Raw genomic sequence first — 23,382 nt, 5'->3', positions numbered from 1 at the left:
TTTCTGCTTCGTGTCAAAAGTCTGGCTGCAGCATTTTGAACCAATTGGAGAACCCTAATGCTGGACTGTGGAAAACCAGAAAATAGAACATTGCAGTAGTCCAATCTAGAAGAGACAAACGCATGGATCAGGGTCTCAGCATCAGCCATAGACAGGATGGGACGAATCTTCACTATATTTCACAGGTGGAAGAAAGCAGTCCTCGTAGTATTTCTAATGTGGAGGTCAAAGGACAGTGTAGGATCAAAAATTACCCCAAGGTTCCTCACTTTGTCAGTGTGATGTATGACACATGAGCCTAGGTTAAGCATTAACTGGTCAAATTGATGCAGATGTCTCACTGGACCAAGAACCATCATTTCAGTCTTATCAGAGTTTAAAAGTAGGAAGTTTCTAGATATCCAACTTCTCACTGGTGCAAGGCAATCTTCTAAGGGTTTTATGTGACGAGATTACCAGCAGTTATCAGCATTTATAGCTGAGTATCATCAGCATAGGTAATCCCAAAGCGCCGCAATATGTGCCCAAGGGGTGCTATATAAAGGGAGAAAAGCAGGGGGCCCAAGACGGACCCCTGTGGAACCTCAAATTTCACGTCACTTAGGTTAGAGGTCATGTTATCGTACAAAACACAGTGAGAATGACTGGTCAAGTATGCAAGTCCACCTGTTGCTATTTTATTGAATACCTTTAATATCTTCCATTTCACTTGTCTATGTGTTTGTGGATATTAGTTACATTAAAACCCTGAAATATAAAACTAAAAATTCCAACATGAGGAGTAAAAACAAAGAAACAACCACATGAATCTCCAACGCTCTGTACACTGCATTAAAGGTGAAATCAATGAGCAGAAAAGTCACATGTCACCTCAAAATGCTGCACATGGATCCGGTTTAAACCTTCACCGGGTCTCAGTCACAGTTTGTAAAGTCTGTAAAACAGCATCTGGACTTTTCCTCACAGTATTTTGATGGTCACATGGACATTTTTGCAGGTTCTGGTCTTTGGACTCTGGGGAGACGTGGGTCAGTACCTGCAGCTCCTGCATGTTCCTCGGCATGGACACCGGGGGACAGTGTTCAGCCATGTGCCTCCTCTTGTCCTCCGCTCGCTCCCTCTCCTCCTCGTCCAGGATGCCTTTGGCGATGGACAGCATCAGACTCTGACAGCACACCCAGTGATTGACAGCTGTCATTCAAACATCGCTGACATCACAGAGTCTTTATGCCATCATAAAAACAAAACTCATTTACCTTTAGGTGATGCTTCCGACTTGAAGATATTTTTTTCCTGAAAGATTTTTTTTTTAAACATACACACAACAATGTGAGGAAAGTGTCAGAAATCATATGATCTGTTTTGCAAGAAATAACATGTTGACCTTTGATGTGTCACTCATGGTTACAAGTTTGGTGTTTAAAGGTCAAAGGTTGCGAGTATGTACTTTTATTGAGCTGTTGTAAGCTTCAGATTTTGTAGAAACCTGTTTGAGTTTACGTGCGTCAGAAATATGAATGACTCACTCTGACATCTTGGTGACTCTGTTGGTGTCAAACCTGCAAACAAACAAACAAACATTTTCAGCACAGTTAATGTACACACCACACACACACACACACACACACACACACACACACACACACACACACACACACACACACACACACACACACCCAAGAGAGCAGCAACATGCACAGCAGAGATTAGTGAGGGAAGCCACCAAGACACTGACGCTGGAGTGACACACTGGAGCGGCTGTGACTGGAGAGTCAGTGAGTGTTGCTGCACCAGTCACAGTTTCATAGTCGAGTGGAACAAAAAGACTGATAAAAAGACGGGAGGCAAAATCTAGGCTTAGAAACGTGTTTCTGTCGAAAGAAGCCAAAGTGGTAAAGGTCAAAGGTGGCGAATCCTTTTAATAGGCAGGGACGGGAAGACAAACAGGAGGTGACGGTCAACTCAGGCCAAGGAGGATCAGGTCTGGAATCCTTCTGTCCCGTCTCAGAGAAATAATGACGCCACTTAGAGGAAACATGACACCGAGTCCATCAGCCGAGGTCCAGCTCCAGGACTCAGCGCAGACCAAATTAGGACAAGAATCTGGGTGCAGTTGTTCCTGCTTGACATCTCTGGCATTAAAGCTTCTTCTTCTGGATGATTATCAGAAAACACGTCAGTCTGTGGAACAATCCGGATCCAAGCTGAGGTGACAAACTTCACCTCTAAGTGACAACAAGGTCAAAGGTCAACCTGTTCCAGCTTCAGGCATAAACCAGAAATGCTGAGACAGAGTTTCACAGGTTCTCCTGGTTGGCCTTTAAATTAGCAGTGATGGGGCACTTGCTCACAGCTGGGCGATGTCACGTTTCCACCTGCTGCCTCACAATCCGCTGTCAGTTCCTTGGCTGTGATCCTGAGGTTCTGTTGGACTTTTAGTACTAAAGTTCATTCATTCCTGGCTGTTAATTTGGAGCTCTGTCCTCAGTGAGGTGAAGTCTGTTTGGGCCTCAGACTGTACAGTTCCTTGTGGCACCATGAACCATTTAGAGATGGTTCATAAGGACATGGGTGCAACCAATTGAAAATGTTTTGACTGAACATTTTCTGTAAGTGGACGGCCAAGCGCTGAAGGCGTGAAGTCCCTTAGAGGGGTCCGGGGGCATGCTCCCAGCTGGAAATTTTGAAAAACTGGTGTAATTTGGTGCATTCTGAGAACACTTTGGTCAGTTTTTCTTGGTTTGAAACACAATTGGATTTGACTCTTATATTGGAACAAAATATGGCTCAAGTCTTGATTTCATTAAAATTTTCAATTTCAATTTAATTTTCAATTTATTTTCATTTATATAGCACCAAATCACAACAGAGTTGCCTCAAGGTGCTTCACACAAGTAAGGTCCAACCTTACCAACCCCCAGAGCAGCAGTGGAAAGGAAAAACTCCCTCTGAGGAAGAAACCTCAGGCAGACCAGACTCAAAGGGGTGACCCTCTGCCTGGGCCATGATACAGACACAAATTACAGAACAGTTCATAAAACGAATATACAGGCGGCACGCTCCGTTTACTAATCAAATCAAATCAAATCAATTTTATTTATATAGCGCCAAATCACAACAACAGTCGCTCCAAGGCACTTTATATTGTAAGGCAAAAGCCATACAATAATTACAGAAAAACCCCAACGATCAAAACGGCCCCCTATGAGCAAGCACTTGGCGACAGTGGGAAGGAAAACTCCCTTTTAACAGGAAGAAATCTCCAGCAGAACCAGGCTCAGGGAGGGGCAGTCTTCTGCTGGGACTGGTTGGGGCTGAGGGAGAGAACCAGGAAAAAGACATGCTGTGGAGGGGAGCAGAGATCAATCACTAATGATTAAATGCAGAGTGGTGCATACAGAGCAAAAAGAGAAAGAAACACTCAGTGCATCATGGGAACCCCCCAGCAGTCTAAGTCTATAGCAGCATAACTAAGGGATGGTTCAGGGTCACCTGATCCAGCCCTAACTATAAGCTTTAGCAAAAAGGAAAGTTTTAAGCCTAATCTTAAAAGTAGAGAGGGTGTCTGTCTCCCTGATCTGAATTGGGAGCTGGTTCCACAGGAGAGGAGCCTGAAAGCTGAAGGCTCTGCCTCCCATTCTACTCTTACAAACCCTAGGAACTACAAGTAAGCCTGCAGTCTGAGAGCGAAGCGCTCTATTGGGGTGATATGGTACTACGAGGTCCCTAAGATAAGATGGGACCTGATTATTCAAAACCTTATAAGTAAGAAGAAGAATTTTAAATTCTATTCTAGAATTAACAGGAAGCCAATGAAGAGAGGCCAATATGGGTGAGATATGCTCTCTCCTTCTAGTCCCCGTCAGTACTCTAGCTGCAGCATTTTGAATTAACTGAAGGCTTTTCAGGGAACTTTTAGGACAACCTGATAATAATGAATTAATTTTAGAGATATTGCGCAAATGTAAAAAAGCAGTCCTACATATTTGTTTAATATGTGCATTGAATGACATATCCTGATCAAAAATGACTCCAAGATTTCAAATGAATTAAATGAAGTAAATGAATTAAAAGAGTAAAAAGCATAGAAACATACTATATCAGTATGCTAATCATACAAAAGGGAAAATAAGTGCGTCTTAAGTCTGGACTTGAAAGTCTCCACAGAATCTGTTTTATGGACGCAGGGAGATCATTCCACAGAACAGGGGCACGATAAGAGAAAGCTCTGTGACCCAGAGACTTCTTATTCACTGTAGGGACACAAAGTAGTCCTGCACCTTGAGAACGCAAAGCCCGGGCTGGTACGTAAGGTTTAATTAGGTCAGCTAGGTAGGGAGGTGACAGTCCGTGAACAATTTTATAGACTAGTAGCAGAACCTTAAAATCTGATCTCACTGGGACAGGAAGCCAGTGAAGAGACGCCAAAATGGGTGTAATGTGGTCAAACTTTCTGCTTTGTGTCAAAAGTCTGACTGCAACATTTTGAACCAATTGCAGAGCCATAATGCTGGACTGCGGTAAACCAGAAAACACAACATTGCAGTAGTCCAATCTAGAAGAGACAAATGTATGGATCAGGATCTCAGCATCAGCCATCGACAGAATGGGACAAATCTTCACTATATTTCACAGGTGGAAGAAAGCAGTCCTCGTAATATTTCTAATGTGGAGGTCAAAGGACAACGTAGCATCAAAAATTACCCCAAGGTTCCTCACTTTGTCAGTGTGATGTATGACACACGAGCCGAGGCTGAGCGTTAACTGGTCAAATTGATGCCAATGTCTCACTGGACCGAGAAGCATCATTTCAGTCTTATCAGAGTTTAAAAGTAGGAAGTTTCTAGACATCCAACTTCTCACTGATGCAAGGAAATCTTCGAAGGATTTTATGTGGATGAGATTACCAGCAGTTATAGGCATGTATAACTGAGTATCATCAGCATAGCAGTGAAAGGTAATCCCAAAATGCTGCAATATGTGCCCAAGGGGTGCTATATAAAGGGAGAAAAGCAGAGGACCTAAGACGGACCCCTGTGGAACCCCAAATTTCATGTCACTAAGGTTAGAGGTAGTGTTATTGTACAAAACACAGTGAGAACGACTGGTCAAGTATGACGTTAACCATGCAAGGGCACTCCCAGTAATCCCAAAGTGATTTTCCAGGCTATCAAGTAGAATATGATGATCCACTGTATCAAATGCAGCACTGAGATCTAACAGCACCAGAACTGTAGTGGTGTCCGAATTCATTGCCTGCAGAAGCTCATTCACCACTTTAGTGAGAGCCATCTCTGTGGAATGATATTTTATAAAAGCAGATTGCAGTGGCTCAGAGATTATTTTCAGTAAGATAGTCCACAAGCTGCTGTGAAACCAGTTTTTCCAGAATTTTAGAGCAAAATGATAGATTGATATCGGCCGATAGTTTTTCAATACACTAGGATCAAGATTAGGTTTCTTAAGTAATGGTTTAATCACTGCAGATCTGAAACATTTAGGAACAGATCCAGAAGTTAAAGAAAGATTAATAATTTCCAGCACATTAGGGCCCAAGAGTGGACCACAGGTCCTTACACAGTTTTGTTGGTATAGGATCAATAAACAGGTTGTGCTTTTTGTTGACGTTATGAGTTTCGTCAGCACACCTAGTGAGATACTATCAAATTCTGTAAATCTAGGTAATACCTCAGTAATGGCGCCCACCTCAATAGCAGGGTGTAGTGGCTGGGTTGAGCCATGCTGGGATATTTTTAACCTAATGTCTTCTATTTTCTTCTCAAAGTAATCCAGGAAATCTTGTGCTGTAAAAGGAGAGCGAACTACAGGTGGTTGTCCATGAATAAGAGTTGCCACCATGTCGAACAAGAACTTTGAGTTATTCCTAATGTTACCCTCCCTGTAGAGCTCTATCTATTTTCGCAGACAAGATGGCAGCACCTTCCCCAGTAGGGTGGAGGCCGTTCGGCATCAGCAAGCCACGGAGGCCCCAGAACGAAGTCCAGTTATAAATAAAGCTAAAGCCTTGCTGTCTACAAAATTGCACTAGCCACCTATTCAACAATGTCAGCCTGCTAAACGCCCCATCATTCCCCCCTGAGGGGAGGGGACCAGAGACTATTAATCGATGCAGACACATTTTTCTGGCAAGGTCACAAGTCCTCTCTATGTCCATTTTTGTGACCTCTGAGTGCTAAAATGTATTTACTATCTTGTATGTGTCTGTAATAAGTTTCCTCAAATGGACTGACTGTCTGCATTAACGGACTTTAACTCTGCTTTCACTGTTTTCATTTTACATTTATCAAATTCTAAGTGTGGCTTAAAAAAAACAAATCAATAATTACACCCTTTCTGCTTTTAGTAAACAATATACTTAAAGACATGATAACTACTGTCAATGAAAAGTCTTTTACCACTTGTAAGTCATTTAAAACTGATGCACTAGTTACAAAAATAAAATTAAAAAAAGACCATCACCAGATCAATGCCACATGTTAAAGCCAAATACCACCAGACCAACTGAATTCTAAATAAACTGTGAAATACTATCACTGGAATGCAGCACTTTCAAATGCTACCAGTTGTAATATAAATAATAAAAATCATAACCAGTGAATACACCTGTACACTAGGCATGTGGAGATTAATCAATACGAATGGGTGTCTAGATATAAGTGTATTGATTTATTCAGTGTGCATCGATTCAACTGAAGGGTGAAATCGTGATGCATCGCTTGCTGACTGCTTTCATCAATTTTTTTTCCGAGGCACATTGAACGCACCATCACTGCTTCGCGTTGTGTTTTGAACACAGACGGAAGCCAGAGAGCACATTTCTACCACAACAAAATGGAGGTCCACGAGAACAGCTGCAAGCAGTCGGAAGAGATTTTTGATGCACCTAAAACATTTAAATCAGGCATTTGGAGATACTTTGGCTTTTTAAAAAAGATGGGAAACTTGACAAGACGCAGGTCGTTTGTAAAGAATGTTGTGCTGCTTAACAGTATCGACACGGCTGCAGATTGTAAACCGAGCTCCAGCAAAACTGGTAAGAAAGTATCTGAAATTACTTTTGTCAATGAGTGACTGACTTTAAGTCACTCACTGAGAGTGATGCTGTCTTACTGTTTAAGTTCCGACAGTGTGATGAAACAGGTTCCAAATATGAGGGAACCGATTCCTGTTCCTTAACCCTCTGGGGTCCGAGGGCATTTTTTGGACAGTTCACTCGCCTGGCATAAATGTTTTATTATTGCTGTTAACAGCTCTCCCTGCATCCCACAATCAAGGTTTATGTTTCTTTTTTTCAGGACAACCTGTGCTTTCAGAATACGAGGTCTATTAGAAAAGTATCCGACCTTATTATTTTTTCAAAAACCATATGGATTTGAATCACGTGTGATTACATCAGACATGCTTGAACCCTCGTGGGCATGCGAGAGTTTTTTCACGCCTGTCGGTTACGTCATTCGCCTGTGGGCAGTCTTTGAGTGAGGAGTTGCCCACCCACTCGTCGATTTTTTTCATTGTTTAGGAATGGCTCAGAGACTGCTGCTTTGTTTGATAAAAATTTTTTCAAAACTGTAAGGCACAACTGAGTGGACACCATTCGATAAATTCAGCTGGTTTTCGGTAAAAATTTTAACGGCTGATGAGAGATTTTGGTCTGGTAGTGTCGCTTTAAGGACGGCCCACGGCGCCTGACGGCGATCTGCGCTTCGAGGCGGCAGCGTCTCGCCGTTTCAAGTTGAAAACTTCCACATTTCAGGCTCTGTTGACGCAGTAAGTCGTCCGAGAACAGAGAACTTTCAGAAGAAGTCGGCATGAGGAGTTTATTCGGACATTCCATTGTTAACGGTCATTTTGTAATGAAAGAACATGCGGGCAGAGTCGCATGTCGGGCCGGACCCGACCGCGGGGGGTCGCGGCAGGAAAAACACCTCCGTTGGAAATCTTAACGGGCAAGTTGGAACATGCCCAAGCTGTTAAACAATTTCTCAGTTACTCACTTGTTGAAAGCCATTAAAAGCCGCCTGAATTCTACAAATGGTTTTCAACACGGAGGTGTTTTTCCTGTCGCGGCGCACACAGATTTGCCGAGTCGTCACGGAAACGACTCGGCGAATTTGCGCGTACGTCTTTCATTAAAAAAATGTCCTTAAACAGTGGAATGTCCGCATAAATTTCTCATGCCGGCCTCTTCTGAATCTTCTCTGTTCTCTCACGACGTCCTGGGTGAATTAAGCCTTAAATTAGGATGTTTTCAGCTCGAAACAGGCCGACGACAGCGCCTGGAAGCGCTGCAGGACGTCCCGCTCCGTGGGAAGTCCTTACACCGACAGAAACACCCCATAATCTCTCATCAGCCGTTAAACTTTTCACAGAAAACCAGCTTAATTTCTCGAATAGTGTCCACTCGGATATTCCTCACAGGTCCAGAAAAATTTTTGATAAAGCAACGCGCGCCGTCTCGAGCAGCGTGTGAAACAAAGGAATTCAGCCGAGAGGGCGGGACCACATCTCACTCAAGGACTGCCCACAGGGAAATGACGTCACCGACACGCGTGAAAAAACTCACGCATGCGCACGAGGGTTCAAGCATGATTGGTGTAATCGCATGTCATTCAAATCCATATAGTTAAAAAAAAAATAAAAGGGTCGGTTTATTATCTAAGAGACCTCGTATATATGTTTTTGTTGTGTTTTATAAGTGTAATAAAGGTTTACAATCAAAAATAGGCAAGGAAAAAAATAAAGCAAAAAATAATTTTCCACACACATTTATTCAAAACACACAGCAAACTTTAATAAACAACTGTTTTGACACTTTATAAAGGTAATTTGAGGTCTTATGTGAAAGACTGTACAACAAAAAGGTTTGAACAATAAACACAAATGTACATTTTGAACAATATATATATATAAAATGGTCTATGCGTTTTGTTATTTTGATATGGTAAACAGTGCTTAACGCTGAGAAAGCAAGAGTTATCCAGTAACATTCACATGCAAACTGGTGGAGCAATCCTGATAGTTACACACTCTTTGTTTGAGCACGTGAGATTGTCATCAGAGGCTATCCATCTGCTTTCACTGATTGCTGTGCGTAATGGCGCAGGGTGCGCATTGGAGACCAATAGTATGTATTTGGAGCACCCAGGGGGCTATTCAAACGGGCCAACTAGTAACATATCACTCCTGAAAATGATCTTTGGCTTTTCACGTGAGGTAAATCTGCCCTACGATTGGATTTTGGAAAACCGTGTGACGGTGAATCAATTCAGACTGGACACTCACATTGTGCACATCATCACACAGCTTCAATGAGGAGTACAAAGATGGCCAATGGCTGGCTTGAAAGTCCGCGGTGTTAACTTTTCAGCAAAAAAAAGTCTCATATCATTAAAAAGTTATTTATAATTTAGTAAAGCTTGGTCTTAGCCGTCGTATACGACGGCGTCGGCCCCAGAAGGTTAATGTTGACTCTGGTAAACTTGCTGCTTATAAGGAGCAGTGGTGGGCACAGTTCTGCTCATCCGCTAATTAGCGAAGCTAACTTTTTCATTAGCAGATTATCTTTTCAGCTAATTTTGAAAACCTTCAGAAGTTTAATTAGCTTCCGCTAAATTTAGTTCCACTAGCTTTCAGTCCGCTAACATCTCTTTACTGGCATAGTGAGTAAGAATGGTCAAAAATGTTTGTAAACCCTAAAACCAAATGTTAATTCTCGTCTGTTAGGTGTTTTGCAACAGCCAGGCTGCTGTACGAAATTTTGCCCCTCTGCCCTCCCTCAACACTCTTAAAATAACATGTATTACAGTAATAATAATAAACAAACAAACAAACCCCGAACTCCCATAATGCATTGCTGCAATGCATTATGACCGACAGTGTGTCTGCTTTAAAAGACAGTATGTGCATAACATGTACTACAATAATAATAATAAAAAACAAACCCCGAACTCCCATAATGCATTGCTGCAATGCATTATGACCGACAGTGTGTCTGCTTTAAAAGACAGTATGTGCATAACATGTACTACAATAATAATAATAAAAACAAACCCCGAACTCCCATAATGCATTGCAGCAATGCATTATGATTGACAGTGTGTCTGCTTTAAAAGACAGTGTGTACATGCAAACATTTACTTTTTTTAAGTGAAAAGACAGTTATTTATGGAGTTAAATTTGTCTCATTAATACCTGCAAATGCACAGAGGGTGATCTACAAATAGTCCTTGATTTGCACACGTGTTTTGTGATTCACAAACAAAAATTGTAAATTGTTGGTTTTTACAAATAGATGTGTATTTCGTAAATACATCATTTTTTCCATTTGTAAAAAACAAAAAGCAAAACAAAAACAGCATTTGCAAAACTGATAATTCTGTTTGTGAAGTATAACTCAGCATGTTGGCCGCTTTATTCTTTTTTCTTCATTACTTTAAAAGTGCGATATTTTCACTTTGTAAAAATGACAAAGTTGCTGTTAATGTGTTGATAAACTGTCCGGAATTAGTCTGTTTATAAATGAAACCATGAGTGAAAGTGCCTTCCGTTTTATCTGCACTGCCACTGTGAAAGGTAAGCGAGACGTTTTTGCTGCAGGTGACAGGATGTTTAAAGACACAAGCACTGCACCTGTCCTGTACACCAACAGCATTTCTTGTATATTCGTCCGTGAATTGTTCTGTGAATTGTTCTGTAATTTATGTCTGTATCATGGCACAAGCAGAGGGTCACCCCTTTGAGTCTGGTCTGCTTGAGGTTTCTTCCTCAGAGGGAGTTTTTCCTTACCACTGTTGCTCTGAGGATTGGTAAGGTTAGACCTTACCTGTGTGAAGTGCCTTGAGGCAACTTTGTTGTGATTTGGTGCTATATAAATGAAAATAAACTGAAAATTGCACTGAAGTTACTCAGAAGCCTCTGCAGCACTAAAAGGCGCCAACAGTGTGCAAGTCAATACTGAAAGTTAGCTGTTAGCAGTCAGCTGTAACTTCCACTACATTTTTTTTTAGGAGTTTATGGGTTTAGCATTCTAAAAGTTAACCTTTCAGTTAGCAGATTAGTGGTTATAGAAGCTAACTTTATGGTCAGCTGTGCCCACCACTGTTAAGGAGAAAAACAAATCCTCTGCCTCTAGTAGAATCAGAAGAAGAAGAATACCATAGTACCATACTGAATCGCAGCTTTGATTTCTTTGCATCACGTTGAATCACATTGTATCACACCAAATCACATCATATTGCATTATGAGGAATTGAATCTCCATCACATCGGGAACAGGGGTGAATCGTATCGCACTGTCAGTATTATCATGTATCGCTAGATGTATCGTATCGCAAGTAGTGTATCGATGTGCGTTGTCATTGTCAATGATGAGACTCACATGCCTGCTGCACAGTATTTAGCACAGTGCTTTAATTTTACCTCAAAATATTTTATTTTACTAAATATACAATATATAATATAATATATATATTATATATATAATATACAATCCGCGAGCTAATAAAGGCATGCAAAGCCTTTTCAAGGTCAATCAATTGTAAGGCCTGAAAAGAAGTTTCTGTAAGAAGTATTTTAGCCATAAGGTCAAATGAGAGGGGGAAGTGTTGGGTTTTGAAATACTTAAAAGACACTGGACTCATCGACAGGACTTAGTGCTGCTGTAACGGACTGATAACAGCAGGTGGCTGCAGTGGAACAATAAGGATGCCAGCTGCTGTTAAACGCCACAGAAGAAGAAGAAGAAGAAGAACAACAACAACCTAAAGACCAGGGATCAGTATCACGTATGTCTACGTAAGGAACGTCCACCAATTCTGAAAAGAAACCATGATCCAGGAGCTTCACACTGCAGAACCCGGACAGTGGCACCGGCCCAGATGGATCACAGGGTCCAGTGGGACCAATTCAACACTTCAGTCCTGAATCACAAACCAAAGTTCACTCATTAAACCCAAACTCTGTTACTTTTATCAGGTTGTATGTAAATGTTTTGTCACTCTTGCTGACATTCTTCAGTCACAAATCACTCCTGCCACCTTTCTCCACCCACTCCACCCTGCCTGCACTCTCTTCTTCACCTCTTTACCACACTCTCCATTACTTTGGACAGTTGACCCCAAATATTTAAACTCATCTACTTTCACCACTTCTACTCCTTGTAACTGCACTATTCCACTGGGCTCCCTCTCATTCACACACATGTACTCAGTCTTGCTTCTACTGACTTTCATTCCCCTTCTCTCCAAAGCATATCTCCACCTCTTCAGACTAGACTCAACTTGCTCTCTACTCTCACTGCAGATCACAATGTCAGAGAGAATCAGAATTGCCTTTATTGTCATTGTAAATTGCATTACAACGAGATTTGAGTGCAACTCCAATGTCATCTGCAAACATCATAGTTCATGGAGACTCCTGTCTGATCTCATCAGACAAGCTGTTGTGAACAAGAAAGGGCTCAGAGCTGATCCTTGGTATAATCCCACCTCCACCTTGAATGAGTCTGCCATTCTTACTGCGCATCTCACCGTTGTCACACTATTCTTGTACATGAAAATTCAGTAAGGTATGTCTTCTATAATATATTCCAGTTCTAAGGTAGAACTATGCTAGTGTATACTAAGGTATATCTAAATATCTAAAAAAGGAAGAGTAGAATAGAGTAGAGTAGAGCCACTTACGTGCCTGGTCTTGAGAACCAGGGATGGTTCTCATGACATGTCCTGCACTACCCTCACATACTTCTCTTCCACTCCAGACTTCCTCATATAATACCACAGCTCTTCTCTTGACACCCTTTCATAAGTTTTCTCTAAAGCCACAAACACTCAATGTAACTCCTTCTGGCTTTCTCTATACTTCTCTATACTCCATCAGTATTCTCAGAGCAAACACTGCGTCTCTGGTGCTCTTTCTCTGCATGAAACCACACTGCTGCTCATGCTCACAGATCTTCACCTGTTTTCTAAGCCTAGCTTCTACTTCTCTTTCCCATAACTTCATGCTGTGGCTGATCAACTTTATGCCTCTGTAGTTACTGCAGCTCTGCACATCACCCTTGGGCTGCACGGTATGACCTAAAATTCATACTGCGGTATAAATTGAATCCCTGCACGGTAACGGTATATATCACGATATAAACCTAAGTGTAAAAATTATAATGTGCTTCTGAAAGGGTCCCTTAGCAAAGGTAAATTGATCAAAATAAAAAAAAAAATGACAACAAAAAATAAAAACATATATAATGGTAAATGGACTGCATTTATATAGTGCTTTTCCATCTGAATCAGACGCTCAAAGTGCTTTACAATTATGCCTCACGTTCACCCCGATGTCAAGGTGCTGCCATACAAGGCACTCACTACACACCGGGAGCAATAGGGGATTAAAGGCCTTGCCCAAGGGCCCTTAGTGATTTTCCAGTCAGGTGAGGATTTGGACCCATGATCTTCTGGACTCAAGCCCAACACCTTAACCACTAGACCATCACCTCCCCCAATGTAATGTAATTTTGAAAGCACTTACTGTGCAGACCTCAAAACTACTGGTACAATTTGCCGGAAGGTACATCTAAGATGCACCCTAGATTTGATGTTTTGGTAAAAGAATAAATTTATGGTCAACGGCTGAGGTTTCATCTCTTGAACACTAGATGGCACACCCACTCTGAATACTTGAAGCACCTTCAGGACAAAAGTCAACACGAAACCACCAAACCCACCAAAACATATATACAGTGAGGAAAATAAGTATTTGAACACCCTGCGGTTTTGCAAGTTCTCCCACTTAGAAATCATGGAGGGGTCTGAAATTTTCATCTTAGGTGCATGTCCACTGTGAGAGACATAATCTAAAAAAATAAATAAATAAATAAAATCCGGAAATCACAATGTATGATTTTTTTAATATTTGTATGTTACTGCTGCAAATAAGTATTTGACCCCCTGCCAACCAGTAAGAATTCTGGCTCACACAGACCTGTTAATTTTTCTTTAAGAAGCCCTCTTATTCTGCACTCTTAAGAAGCCCTCTTATTCTGCACTCTTTAGCTGTATTAATTGCACCTGTTTGAACTTGTTACCTGTATAAAAGACACCTGTTCACACACTCAATCAATCACACTCCAACCTGTCCACCATAGCCAAGACCAAAGAGCTGTCTAAGGACATCAGGGACAAAACTGTAGACCTGCACAAGGCTGGGATGGACTACAGGACAACAGGCAAGCAGCTTGGTAGAAGACAACTGTTATTATTTATTAGAAAGTGGAAGAAACACAAGATGACTGTCAATCTCCCTCGGTCTGGGATTCCATGCAAGATCTCACTTTGTGGGGTAAGGATGATTCTGAGAAAGCTCAGAACTACACAGGAGGACCTGGTCAATGACCTGAAGAGAGCTGGGACCACAGTCACAAAGATTACATTAGTAACACATCATGCTGTCATGGTTTAAAATCCTGCAGGGCAGCAAGGTCCCCCTGCTCAAGCCAGCACATGTCCAGGCCAGTTTGAAGTTCACCAGTGACCATCTGGATGATCCAGAGGAGGCATGGGAGAAGGTCATGTGGTCAGATGAGACCAGAATAGAGCTTTTTGGAATCAACTCCACTTACCATATTTAGAGGATGAGAACAACCCCAAGAAAACCATCCCAACCGTGAAGCATGGGGGTGGAAACATCATACTCTGGGGGTGCTCTTCTGCAAAGGGGACAGGACGACTGCACCGTATAGAAGGGAGGATGGATGGGATCATGTATTGCGAGATTTTCGCAAACAACCTCCTGGCTGGGTCTTCCAGCATGACAATGACCCCAAACACACAGCCAGGGCAACTAAGGAGGGGCTCCGTAAGAAGCATTTCAAGGTCCTGGAGTGGCCTGGCCAGTCTCCAGACCTGAACTCAATAGAAAATCTTTGGAGGGAGCTGAAACTCCAAACCTGAAAGATCTGGAGAAGATCTGTATGGAGGAGTGGACCAAAATCCCTGCTGCAGTGTGTGAAAACCTGGTGAAAAACTACAGGAAACATCTGACCTCTGTAATTGCAAACACAGGCTACTGTACCAAATATTAACATTGATTTTCACAGGTGTTCAAATACTTATTTGCAGCAGTAACATACAAATAAATTATTAAAAAATTCATACATTGTGATTTCTGGATTTCTTTTTTTTTTTTTAAGATTATGTCTCTCACAGTGGACATGAACCTAAGATGAAAATTTCAGACCCCTCCATGATTTCTAAGTGGGAGAACTTGCAAAATCGCAGGGTGTTCAAATACTTATTTTCCTCACTGTACCTAATACTTAATTTACTCATATTTGAAGTCAGTCTGGGTAAATTGATGTTACATGGCTGATTTTGTCTTTCTAATAATAAATAAACAACAGCTTTGCAAATATCAGTGATATAACAGGCGTCTCACAAACTTACATGAACAGCAGTGAGAGTCAGTCACCTTGTGTACCCGCAAGAAACTGGTACACACACACACACACACACACACACACACACCCGCTTCACAGAGGAGTTTTCCTTGATCGAAAAACTCTGTGGCTGCTATCGCGGTTAGTCAGTGGAGTCCAAATCTCTACCGTTGGCCAAAATTATACTGTGTACCGGATAAACCGGCTAAATTGTAAAGTGCTTTGAGTGTCTGATGCAGATGGAAAAGCGCTATATAAATGCAGTCCATTTAAACCGTGCAGGCCTTGATCACCCTTGTTCTTAAAAATAGGAACCAGCACACTTCATCTCCACTCCTCAGGCATCCTCTCACTTTCCAACATTTTATTAAACAATCTGGTTAGAAACGCCACTGCCATCTCTCCTAGACATTTCCATACCTCCACTGAAATGTCATCTGGACCAGCTGCCTTTCCACTCTTCATCCTCTTCATTGCTGCCCTCACTTAATTGTTAATAATCTCTTGCACTTTCTGATTTACTGTCACCACATCATGCAACCTTTTCTCTCTCTCATTTTCTTCATTCATCAGGTCCTCAAAATATTCACTCCCCCTTCTCAACACACACTCACTTGTCAGCACATCTGCATCCTCTAACCTGCTGCACATCCTTTCAGCTCTGTCCCTTTGTCTGGCCAATCAGTACAAGTCCTTTTCTCCTTCCTTAGGGGCCTATCTCACTGGACTGTGACAGCGAGAAAAATCGCTTGATTTAACCTAACATTTGCTGAGTGGCGCTCTTCCCTCGCTTCATTCGCAGGGTGTAGTACCTAGATTTTGACGATTAGAGGTGGTTTCATCAGTCACACTGTGACAACAAGTATAATTATTTTATATAACGAAGCGTCCAGCAGAACACAGCAGGGTGCATTGGCACAACAAATTGTGCGGCAGTGTGTGGTTAAATGTGTGCAAGTGTCAAGTTACCATTAGCCTGATGTTTTTGTTACCATTGTTGACCGTTCCTTGTCTCCTTTTTTGCCTTGTGACATCAGCAAAACATGTTGAATGCCAATCACTCAAGTCTGGGCCCAGCATTTCTGTCCAGCCATTTCAGTACATGGAATGATCTGGTCAAAAATGGAGTGACTCAGACTCTTTTTGGTTAACAGTGCACGCGCATGGTCAACAGCTGGCACAGCAGGAAGACAAGCTATCCGTGCCATTTGCTGGTTTTAGTGAGCTGGCTAAATGACAAGATACCATGATGACCTCATTAAGCGCTCAGGTCAGACAGCATTTGGCCAGACAACATTATCAAGCTCATCTAGCAAAGTGGACCGAAAGTACCGCGAGCCTGCTTCCGGGACCGTCGCCAGCGCCACTGGTTCCAATTTTGGACTCTATTTTTTGTAATGAAATCTCCCGTTTGGAACGTTTTTCTGGGGAGTCCAGTGACGTCGAGCCGTTCATCATCCAGTGTGATTTACTTTTCGAATTAATGCTGTTAGTTCTTTGAGCCCACGAGTGACTTCCACTCCTATCTCCAAGCCGAAATGCCAGGCTTTAGTGATAAGGGATTCCATCACTCACAAAGTCAGTTTACAGACACCAGCTGACATTAAATGTAGTCCGGGAACCAGAACTCATGAACTGCATAAGGGTAAACAGACAACGGAACATGAAACTAGATACAGCCACATCGTTATTCACGTCGGCGCCAATGATGTCAGAATGAAGCACTATGAGGTCACAAAAATGGACATAGAAAGGACTTCTGACCTTGCCAGAAAGATGTGTCGGCATCAATTAATAGTCACTGGTCCCTGTCACTGATGAGGCGTTTAGAAGGTTGACATCGTTAAACAGATGGCAGACGCAATTTTGTAGACTGCAAGACTTTAGTTTTATTGATACCTGGCTTTCGTTTTTGGGCCGCCGTGGCTCACTGAATGGCCTTCACCCTACTGGGGAAGGCGCCGCCATTTTGTCTGCGAACATAGAGAGCTCTACAGGGAGGGTAATATTAGGACTTTACAGCAGGTCACGGAACAGGTGATCAGAGACCCTGCAAGGCTTATGACTAATGTGGGTGTGGAATCCATTAGCTTAGCAGGGAAATTAGTGCAGAAAATCCACTGTGGTGATAGTGCAGTTTATGTGGCAGGGAGGGAAATTCGTCCAGTTGAGACTGTGGCCTGTTTCCGCAGACGTGTCCATAAAAATCAGAGGTACATACTTTGCAAACTTAATATCCATTACTACATTGGATGACGTTGAAACTGAGGATGGCCCGCTGGCTGTTCCAGTAGTATCAAATATTCTGTGTCTGCTACCAACAATCCGCATGGAATGTGTCAAACCTAAACTGACTTCCAGGCATCTTATATATGCTACTCTGGAGCCACTCCTAAATCCAAATACTCCAACTGTCAACCCCACTGAGGTCCTGAGCCATACCGCAGCTATGACTGTGCCACTGAGTTGCTCCCGGGAACCAGTCCTGCAAGAGGCAAGCTGTACTCATTGTCAGTGCCTGAGCGCCAGGCTATGAAATACTATATCTAGGACTCCCTCACTGTTGGACTAATCTGTCAATCATCCTCTCCAGCCAGCGCTAGATTCTTCTTTGTAGAAAAGAAAGACAAGACACTACATTCCTGCTTAGGTTACAGGGGGCTTAATGACATTACTGTTAAGAATTGATGCCCCCTCCCCCTCATGGCTTCTTGTTGTTGTGTTTACAAAATTAGATCTGCGCAACACCTATCATTTGGTCAGAATAAGGGAGGGGGACAAATGGAAAACAGCATTTAACATGTCCACCAGACACTATGAGCATTTAGTCATGCACTTTGGCCTCACAAATGTTCCCCCGATTTTCCAAAATTTAGTCAATGATGTCTTGTGTAAGGATTTAAACAAGTTTGTCTTCATTTAGTGTGATGACATTTTGATTAACTCCCCCGATGAGGACACTCACTCCCATCATGTCCATACAGTGCTTCTGTGGTTTCTCCAGAACCAGTTGCACAAGGAGAATAAGTCTGAGTTTCACAAGCCCACAGTGTCTTCCTTGGGGTTTATGTTAGCTGAGGGGGAGATCAGAATGGACCCTGAGAAAATCACGGCCGTAGCTGATTGGGAAGTGCCCCGCACCCAGAAAGAGGTCCAGAGGTTTCTCTGGATTACAAACTTTTACAGAAAATTCATTATTAATGTTGTGAAAGTGTAGTGACACGGACCCACAACAGGAGGCGCAAATGAACGGTCAATAGATGAGCCAAAAAGTAACAATTTAATGTTGTGAAATGTGCACAACGAATATACAGACAATCTCAGAATATGATTACAGTCAAATTACAAAGGTGACGTGTGGGCAGGCTCGAGGATAGAAGACGTCTGTCCTGAGAAGGGCCGGAACCACACGATTTCCGCCACCACCGAACCTGGTGAATACTGGAGCCGCCAAGTCCCAAATTCCCAGGTGATCACCGTCTCCGACTGTCGGATCTGGTACTGCTGGCGAGAACAAAGACAGTCAAGTGTGGGTGTGTGTACACCCAGTAACAACAACGGTGGGAATGTCACCTCCACCTCTCACTCAATATGTGATGAGTACCGCAGTAATTCGTCAGGGGAAAAGAGTGCCGTCCTACACTCGCTCAGCTTCCACAGAAAAAGGAACCGGTACTCCTGCAAACACTCACAATATACAGATATATTGTAACACAAAACGGCTGAGGATATTACCTTCAATGAAGTACGATATCTCGGCGATGAGGTGGAGATGACGGGTTTTATGGAGTGAGATGATGAAGAATGAGTGACAGCTGTCAGGAAGTAATGAGTGAGTAACAGCTGTCACTCCCGGCTGTGTCCGTGGCGGCAGCGCCCTCTCGTGCCTGAAGCCCGCACTTCAGGCAGGGCGCCCTCTGGTGGTGGGCCAGCAGTACCTCCTCTTCTGGTGGCCCACACAACAATTAACTTCAGTTTAGTGGCTTTGCCTTGACACAATCTTACCTCCTCTCATAGGTCATTTGACTGGTCCCCGGAGTGCAACAAGGCATTTTGGATGCTAAAGAGCTCTCACAACTGCCCCTGTGCTACTCCTCCCAGATCCCACCCAGCAGTACATGGTTGAGGTGGACGTGTCTCACGTTGGCATATGGGCCGTTCTGTCCCATATTTGTCCCTCAGATGGTAAAGTACACCTTTGTGCCTTTATATCCACGAAACTGTCGTCCACAGAACGCAATTATGACAGTGACAACCGCAAACTGCTAGTGGTCAAAGTGGCCTTGGAGGAGTGGTGCCACTGGTTGGAGAGGATACAGATGCCATTCCTGATGTGCACGGCCTCACGACCAGCGTCGTCAGTGACTACGGCCTCAGGTGAACAACGTCGTCACTCACTACAGCCTCACGTGCACAGCGTCATCATTCACTACAGCCTCACGTGCACAGCGTCATCACTCACTACAGCCTCACGTGCACAGCGTCGTCAATGACTACAGCGCCATCACTCACTACAGTCTGACGTGCACAGCGTCATCACTCAATACAGCATCACGTGCACAGCATCATCACTCACTACAGCTTCACATGCACAGCGTCATCACTCACTACAGCCTCACGTGCACAGCGTCATCACTCACTACAGCTTCACGTGCACAGCATCATCACTCACTACAGCCTCACGTGAACAGCGTTGTCACTCACTACAGCTTCACGTGCACAGCATCATCACTCACTACAGCTTCACGTGCACAGCGTCATCACTCACTACAGCCTCACGTGCACAGCGTCATCACTCACTACAGCTTCACGTGCACAGCATCATCACTCACTACAGCCTCACGTGAACAGCGTTGTCACTCACTACAGTGCCGTCACTCACTACAGTCTGACGTGCACAGCGTCATCACTCACTACAGCGCCATCACTCACTACAGCCTGACGTGCACAGCGTCGTCACTCACTACAGCGCCATCACTCACTACAGCCTGACGTGCACAGCATCATCACTCACTACAGCCTGACGTGCACAGCGCCATCACTCACTACAGCCTCACGTGAACAGCGTCATCACTGACTACAGCCTCACGTGAACAGCGTCGTCACTGACTACAGCCTCATGTGAACAGCGTCGTCACTCACTACAGCCTCACGTGAACAGCGTCGTCACTCACTACAGCCTCACGTGCACAGCGTCGTCACTCACTACAGCTTCACGTGCACAGCGTCGTCACTCACTACAGCCTCACGTGAACAGCGTTGTCACTCACTACAGTGCCGTCACTCACTACAGCTTCACGTGCACAGCATCATCACTCACTACAGCCTCACGTGAACAGCGTTGTCACTCACTACAGTCTGACGTGCACAGCGTCATCACTCACTACAGCGCCATCACTCACTACAGCCTGACGTGCACAGCGTCGTCACTCACTACAGCGCCATCACTCACTACAGCCTGACGTGCACAGCGTCATCACTCACTACAGCCTCACGTGAACAGCGTCATCACTCACTACAGCCTCACGTGAACAGCGTCGTCACTCACTACAGCCTCACGTGAACAGCGTCATCACTCACTACAGCCTCACGTGAACAGCGTCGTCACTCACTACAGCCTGACGTGAACAGCGTCGTCACTCACTACAGCCTGACGTGCACAGCGTCATCACTCACTACAGCCTGACGTGCACAGCGTCGTCACTCACTACAGCGCCATCACTCACTACAGCCTGACGTGCACAGCATCATCACTCACTACAGCCTGACGTGCACAGCGCCATCACTCACTACAGCCTCACGTGAACAGCGTCATCACTGACTACAGCCTCACGTGAACAGCGTCGTCACTGACTACAGCCTCATGTGCACAGCGTCGTCACTCACTACAGCCTCACGTGAACAGCGTCGTCACTCACTACAGCCTCACGTGCACAGCGTCGTCACTCACTACAGCTTCACGTGCACAGCGTCGTCACTCACTACAGCCTCACGTGAACAGCGTTGTCACTCACTACAGTGCCGTCACTCACTACAGCTTCACGTGCACAGCATCATCACTCACTACAGCCTCACGTGAACAGCGTTGTCACTCACTACAGTCTGACGTGCACAGCGTCATCACTCACTACAGCGCCATCACTCACTACAGCCTGACGTGCACAGCGTCGTCACTCACTACAGCCTCACGTGAACAGCGTCATCACTCACTACAGCCTCACGTGAACAGCGTCGTCACTCACTACAGCCTCACGTGAACAGCGTCATCACTCACTACAGCCTCACGTGAACAGCGTCGTCACTCACTACAGCCTGACGTGCACAGCGTCATCACTCACTACAGCCTGACGTGCACAGCGTCATCACTCACTACAGCCTCACGTGAACAGCGTCGTCACTGACTACAGCCTCACGTGAACAGCGTCGTCACTCACTACAGCCTCACGTGCACAGCGTCGTCACTCACTACAGCTTCACGTGCACAGCGTCGTCACTCACTACAGCCTCACGTGAACAGCGTCATCACTGACTACAGCCTCACGTGAACAGCGTCATCACTCACTACAGCTTCACGTGCACAGCGTCATCACTCACTACAGCCTCACGTGCACAGCGTCATCACTACAGTCTGACGTGCACAGCGTCATCACTCACTACAGCGCCATCACTGACTACAGCCTGATGTGCACAGCGTCATCACTCACTACAGCTTCACGTGAACAGCGTCATCACTGACTACAGCCTCACGTGCACAGCGTCATCACTCACTACAGCTTCACGTGAACAGCGTCATCACTCACTACAGCCTCACGTGTACAGCGTCATCACTCACTACAGCCTCACGTGCACAGCGTCATCACTCACTACAGCCTCACGTGCACAGAGGCGTCACTCACTACAGCCTCACGTGCACAGCGTCGTCACTCACTACAGCGCCATCACTCACTAGTCTGACGTGAACAGCGTCGTCACTCACTACAGCGCCATCACTCACTACAGTCTGACGTGAACAGCGTCGTCACTCACTACAGCGCCATCACTCACTACAGCGCCATCACTCACTAGTCTGACGTGAACAGCGTCGTCACTCACTACAGCGCCATCACTCACTAGTCTGACGTGAACAGCGTCGTCACTCACTACAGCCTGACGTGCACAGCGTCGTCACTCACTACAGCCTGACGTGCACAGCGTCGTCACTCACTACAGCGCCATCACTCACTACAGCCTGACGTGCACAGCGTCATCACTCACTACAGCCTCACGTGCACAGCGTCATCACTCACTAGTCTGACGTGCACAGCGTCGTCACTCACTACAGCCTCACATGCACAGCGTCATCACTCACTACAGGCTCACGTGCACTCAGGTCCTCACCTTGCAGTGGGTTCCAGTCTTCAGATTCACATTTGGCCTCTTCGCTGGTTTTATATACGACTTTGCAGTCGCATAGGAAACGGCATTTCTCTTTTAGGAAGCTGACTTTGTCCCACACCAATGGGCTCCGTGAGACCTGAAACCTGATTCGCGGCTGGGCTGAGCCTTATAAAGGACCTTCTGGAATCAGAAAGAACAGACCCTGAGAACATAAACAACTCTGAGCTTTGTGTTGAAAGCTCAGGACGCAGCAGATGGACGAGACATTTCAGGACCCATTAAGACACCGTTAGCATCAGCTGTTCCTCAGAGTAGTTACACTGGGGGTCTCAACAAGGGGCCCGGGGTCTGAATAAGGGCTGTAAGCCAGTTATTGGACAGTCTGTCTGATGCTGCGACCTGTATGGCCAAGAAATGCAAAGTTAGCCATTTTCAAAGGTAAAAGTAAAGGTCAAAGGTCAACTGTAACTCGCTTGTGTCGCTTGTGATAAGCCCCCGCAAAATATGGTTGCCATCCAGCTGAGAAGGTTAAAGGTCAATTCTTGGCTTCCATG

The 23,382-nt window shown here is 44.4% G+C and overlaps 1 protein-coding gene across 1 annotated transcript in view; it reads right to left on the bottom strand.

Moving 5' to 3' along the window:
* LOC117516359 (troponin I, fast skeletal muscle-like) overlaps positions 1 to 22,847 on the bottom strand; it is a 28,171-nt gene extending 5,324 nt beyond the window's left edge. The window contains exons 1-4 of the mRNA XM_034177323.1: positions 22,829 to 22,847; positions 1,527 to 1,559; positions 1,257 to 1,293; positions 1,037 to 1,165 (exon numbers count right to left, since the gene is read on the bottom strand). Coding sequence (XP_034033214.1) covers positions 1,037 to 1,165; positions 1,257 to 1,293; positions 1,527 to 1,534 — 174 coding nt within the window. The 5' untranslated portion in view covers positions 1,535 to 1,559; positions 22,829 to 22,847. The remainder of the gene's footprint in view (positions 1 to 1,036; positions 1,166 to 1,256; positions 1,294 to 1,526; positions 1,560 to 22,828) is intronic.
* Between the last annotated feature and the right edge of the window lie 535 nt (positions 22,848 to 23,382).

This window comes from Thalassophryne amazonica, chromosome 8 (assembly GCF_902500255.1).
Source record: "Thalassophryne amazonica chromosome 8, fThaAma1.1, whole genome shotgun sequence".
Classification (NCBI taxonomy): Eukaryota; Metazoa; Chordata; class Actinopteri; order Batrachoidiformes; family Batrachoididae; genus Thalassophryne; species Thalassophryne amazonica.
The sequence above is the reverse complement of the archived record's forward strand: the minus strand, read 5'-3'. Positions and strand labels throughout refer to the sequence as shown.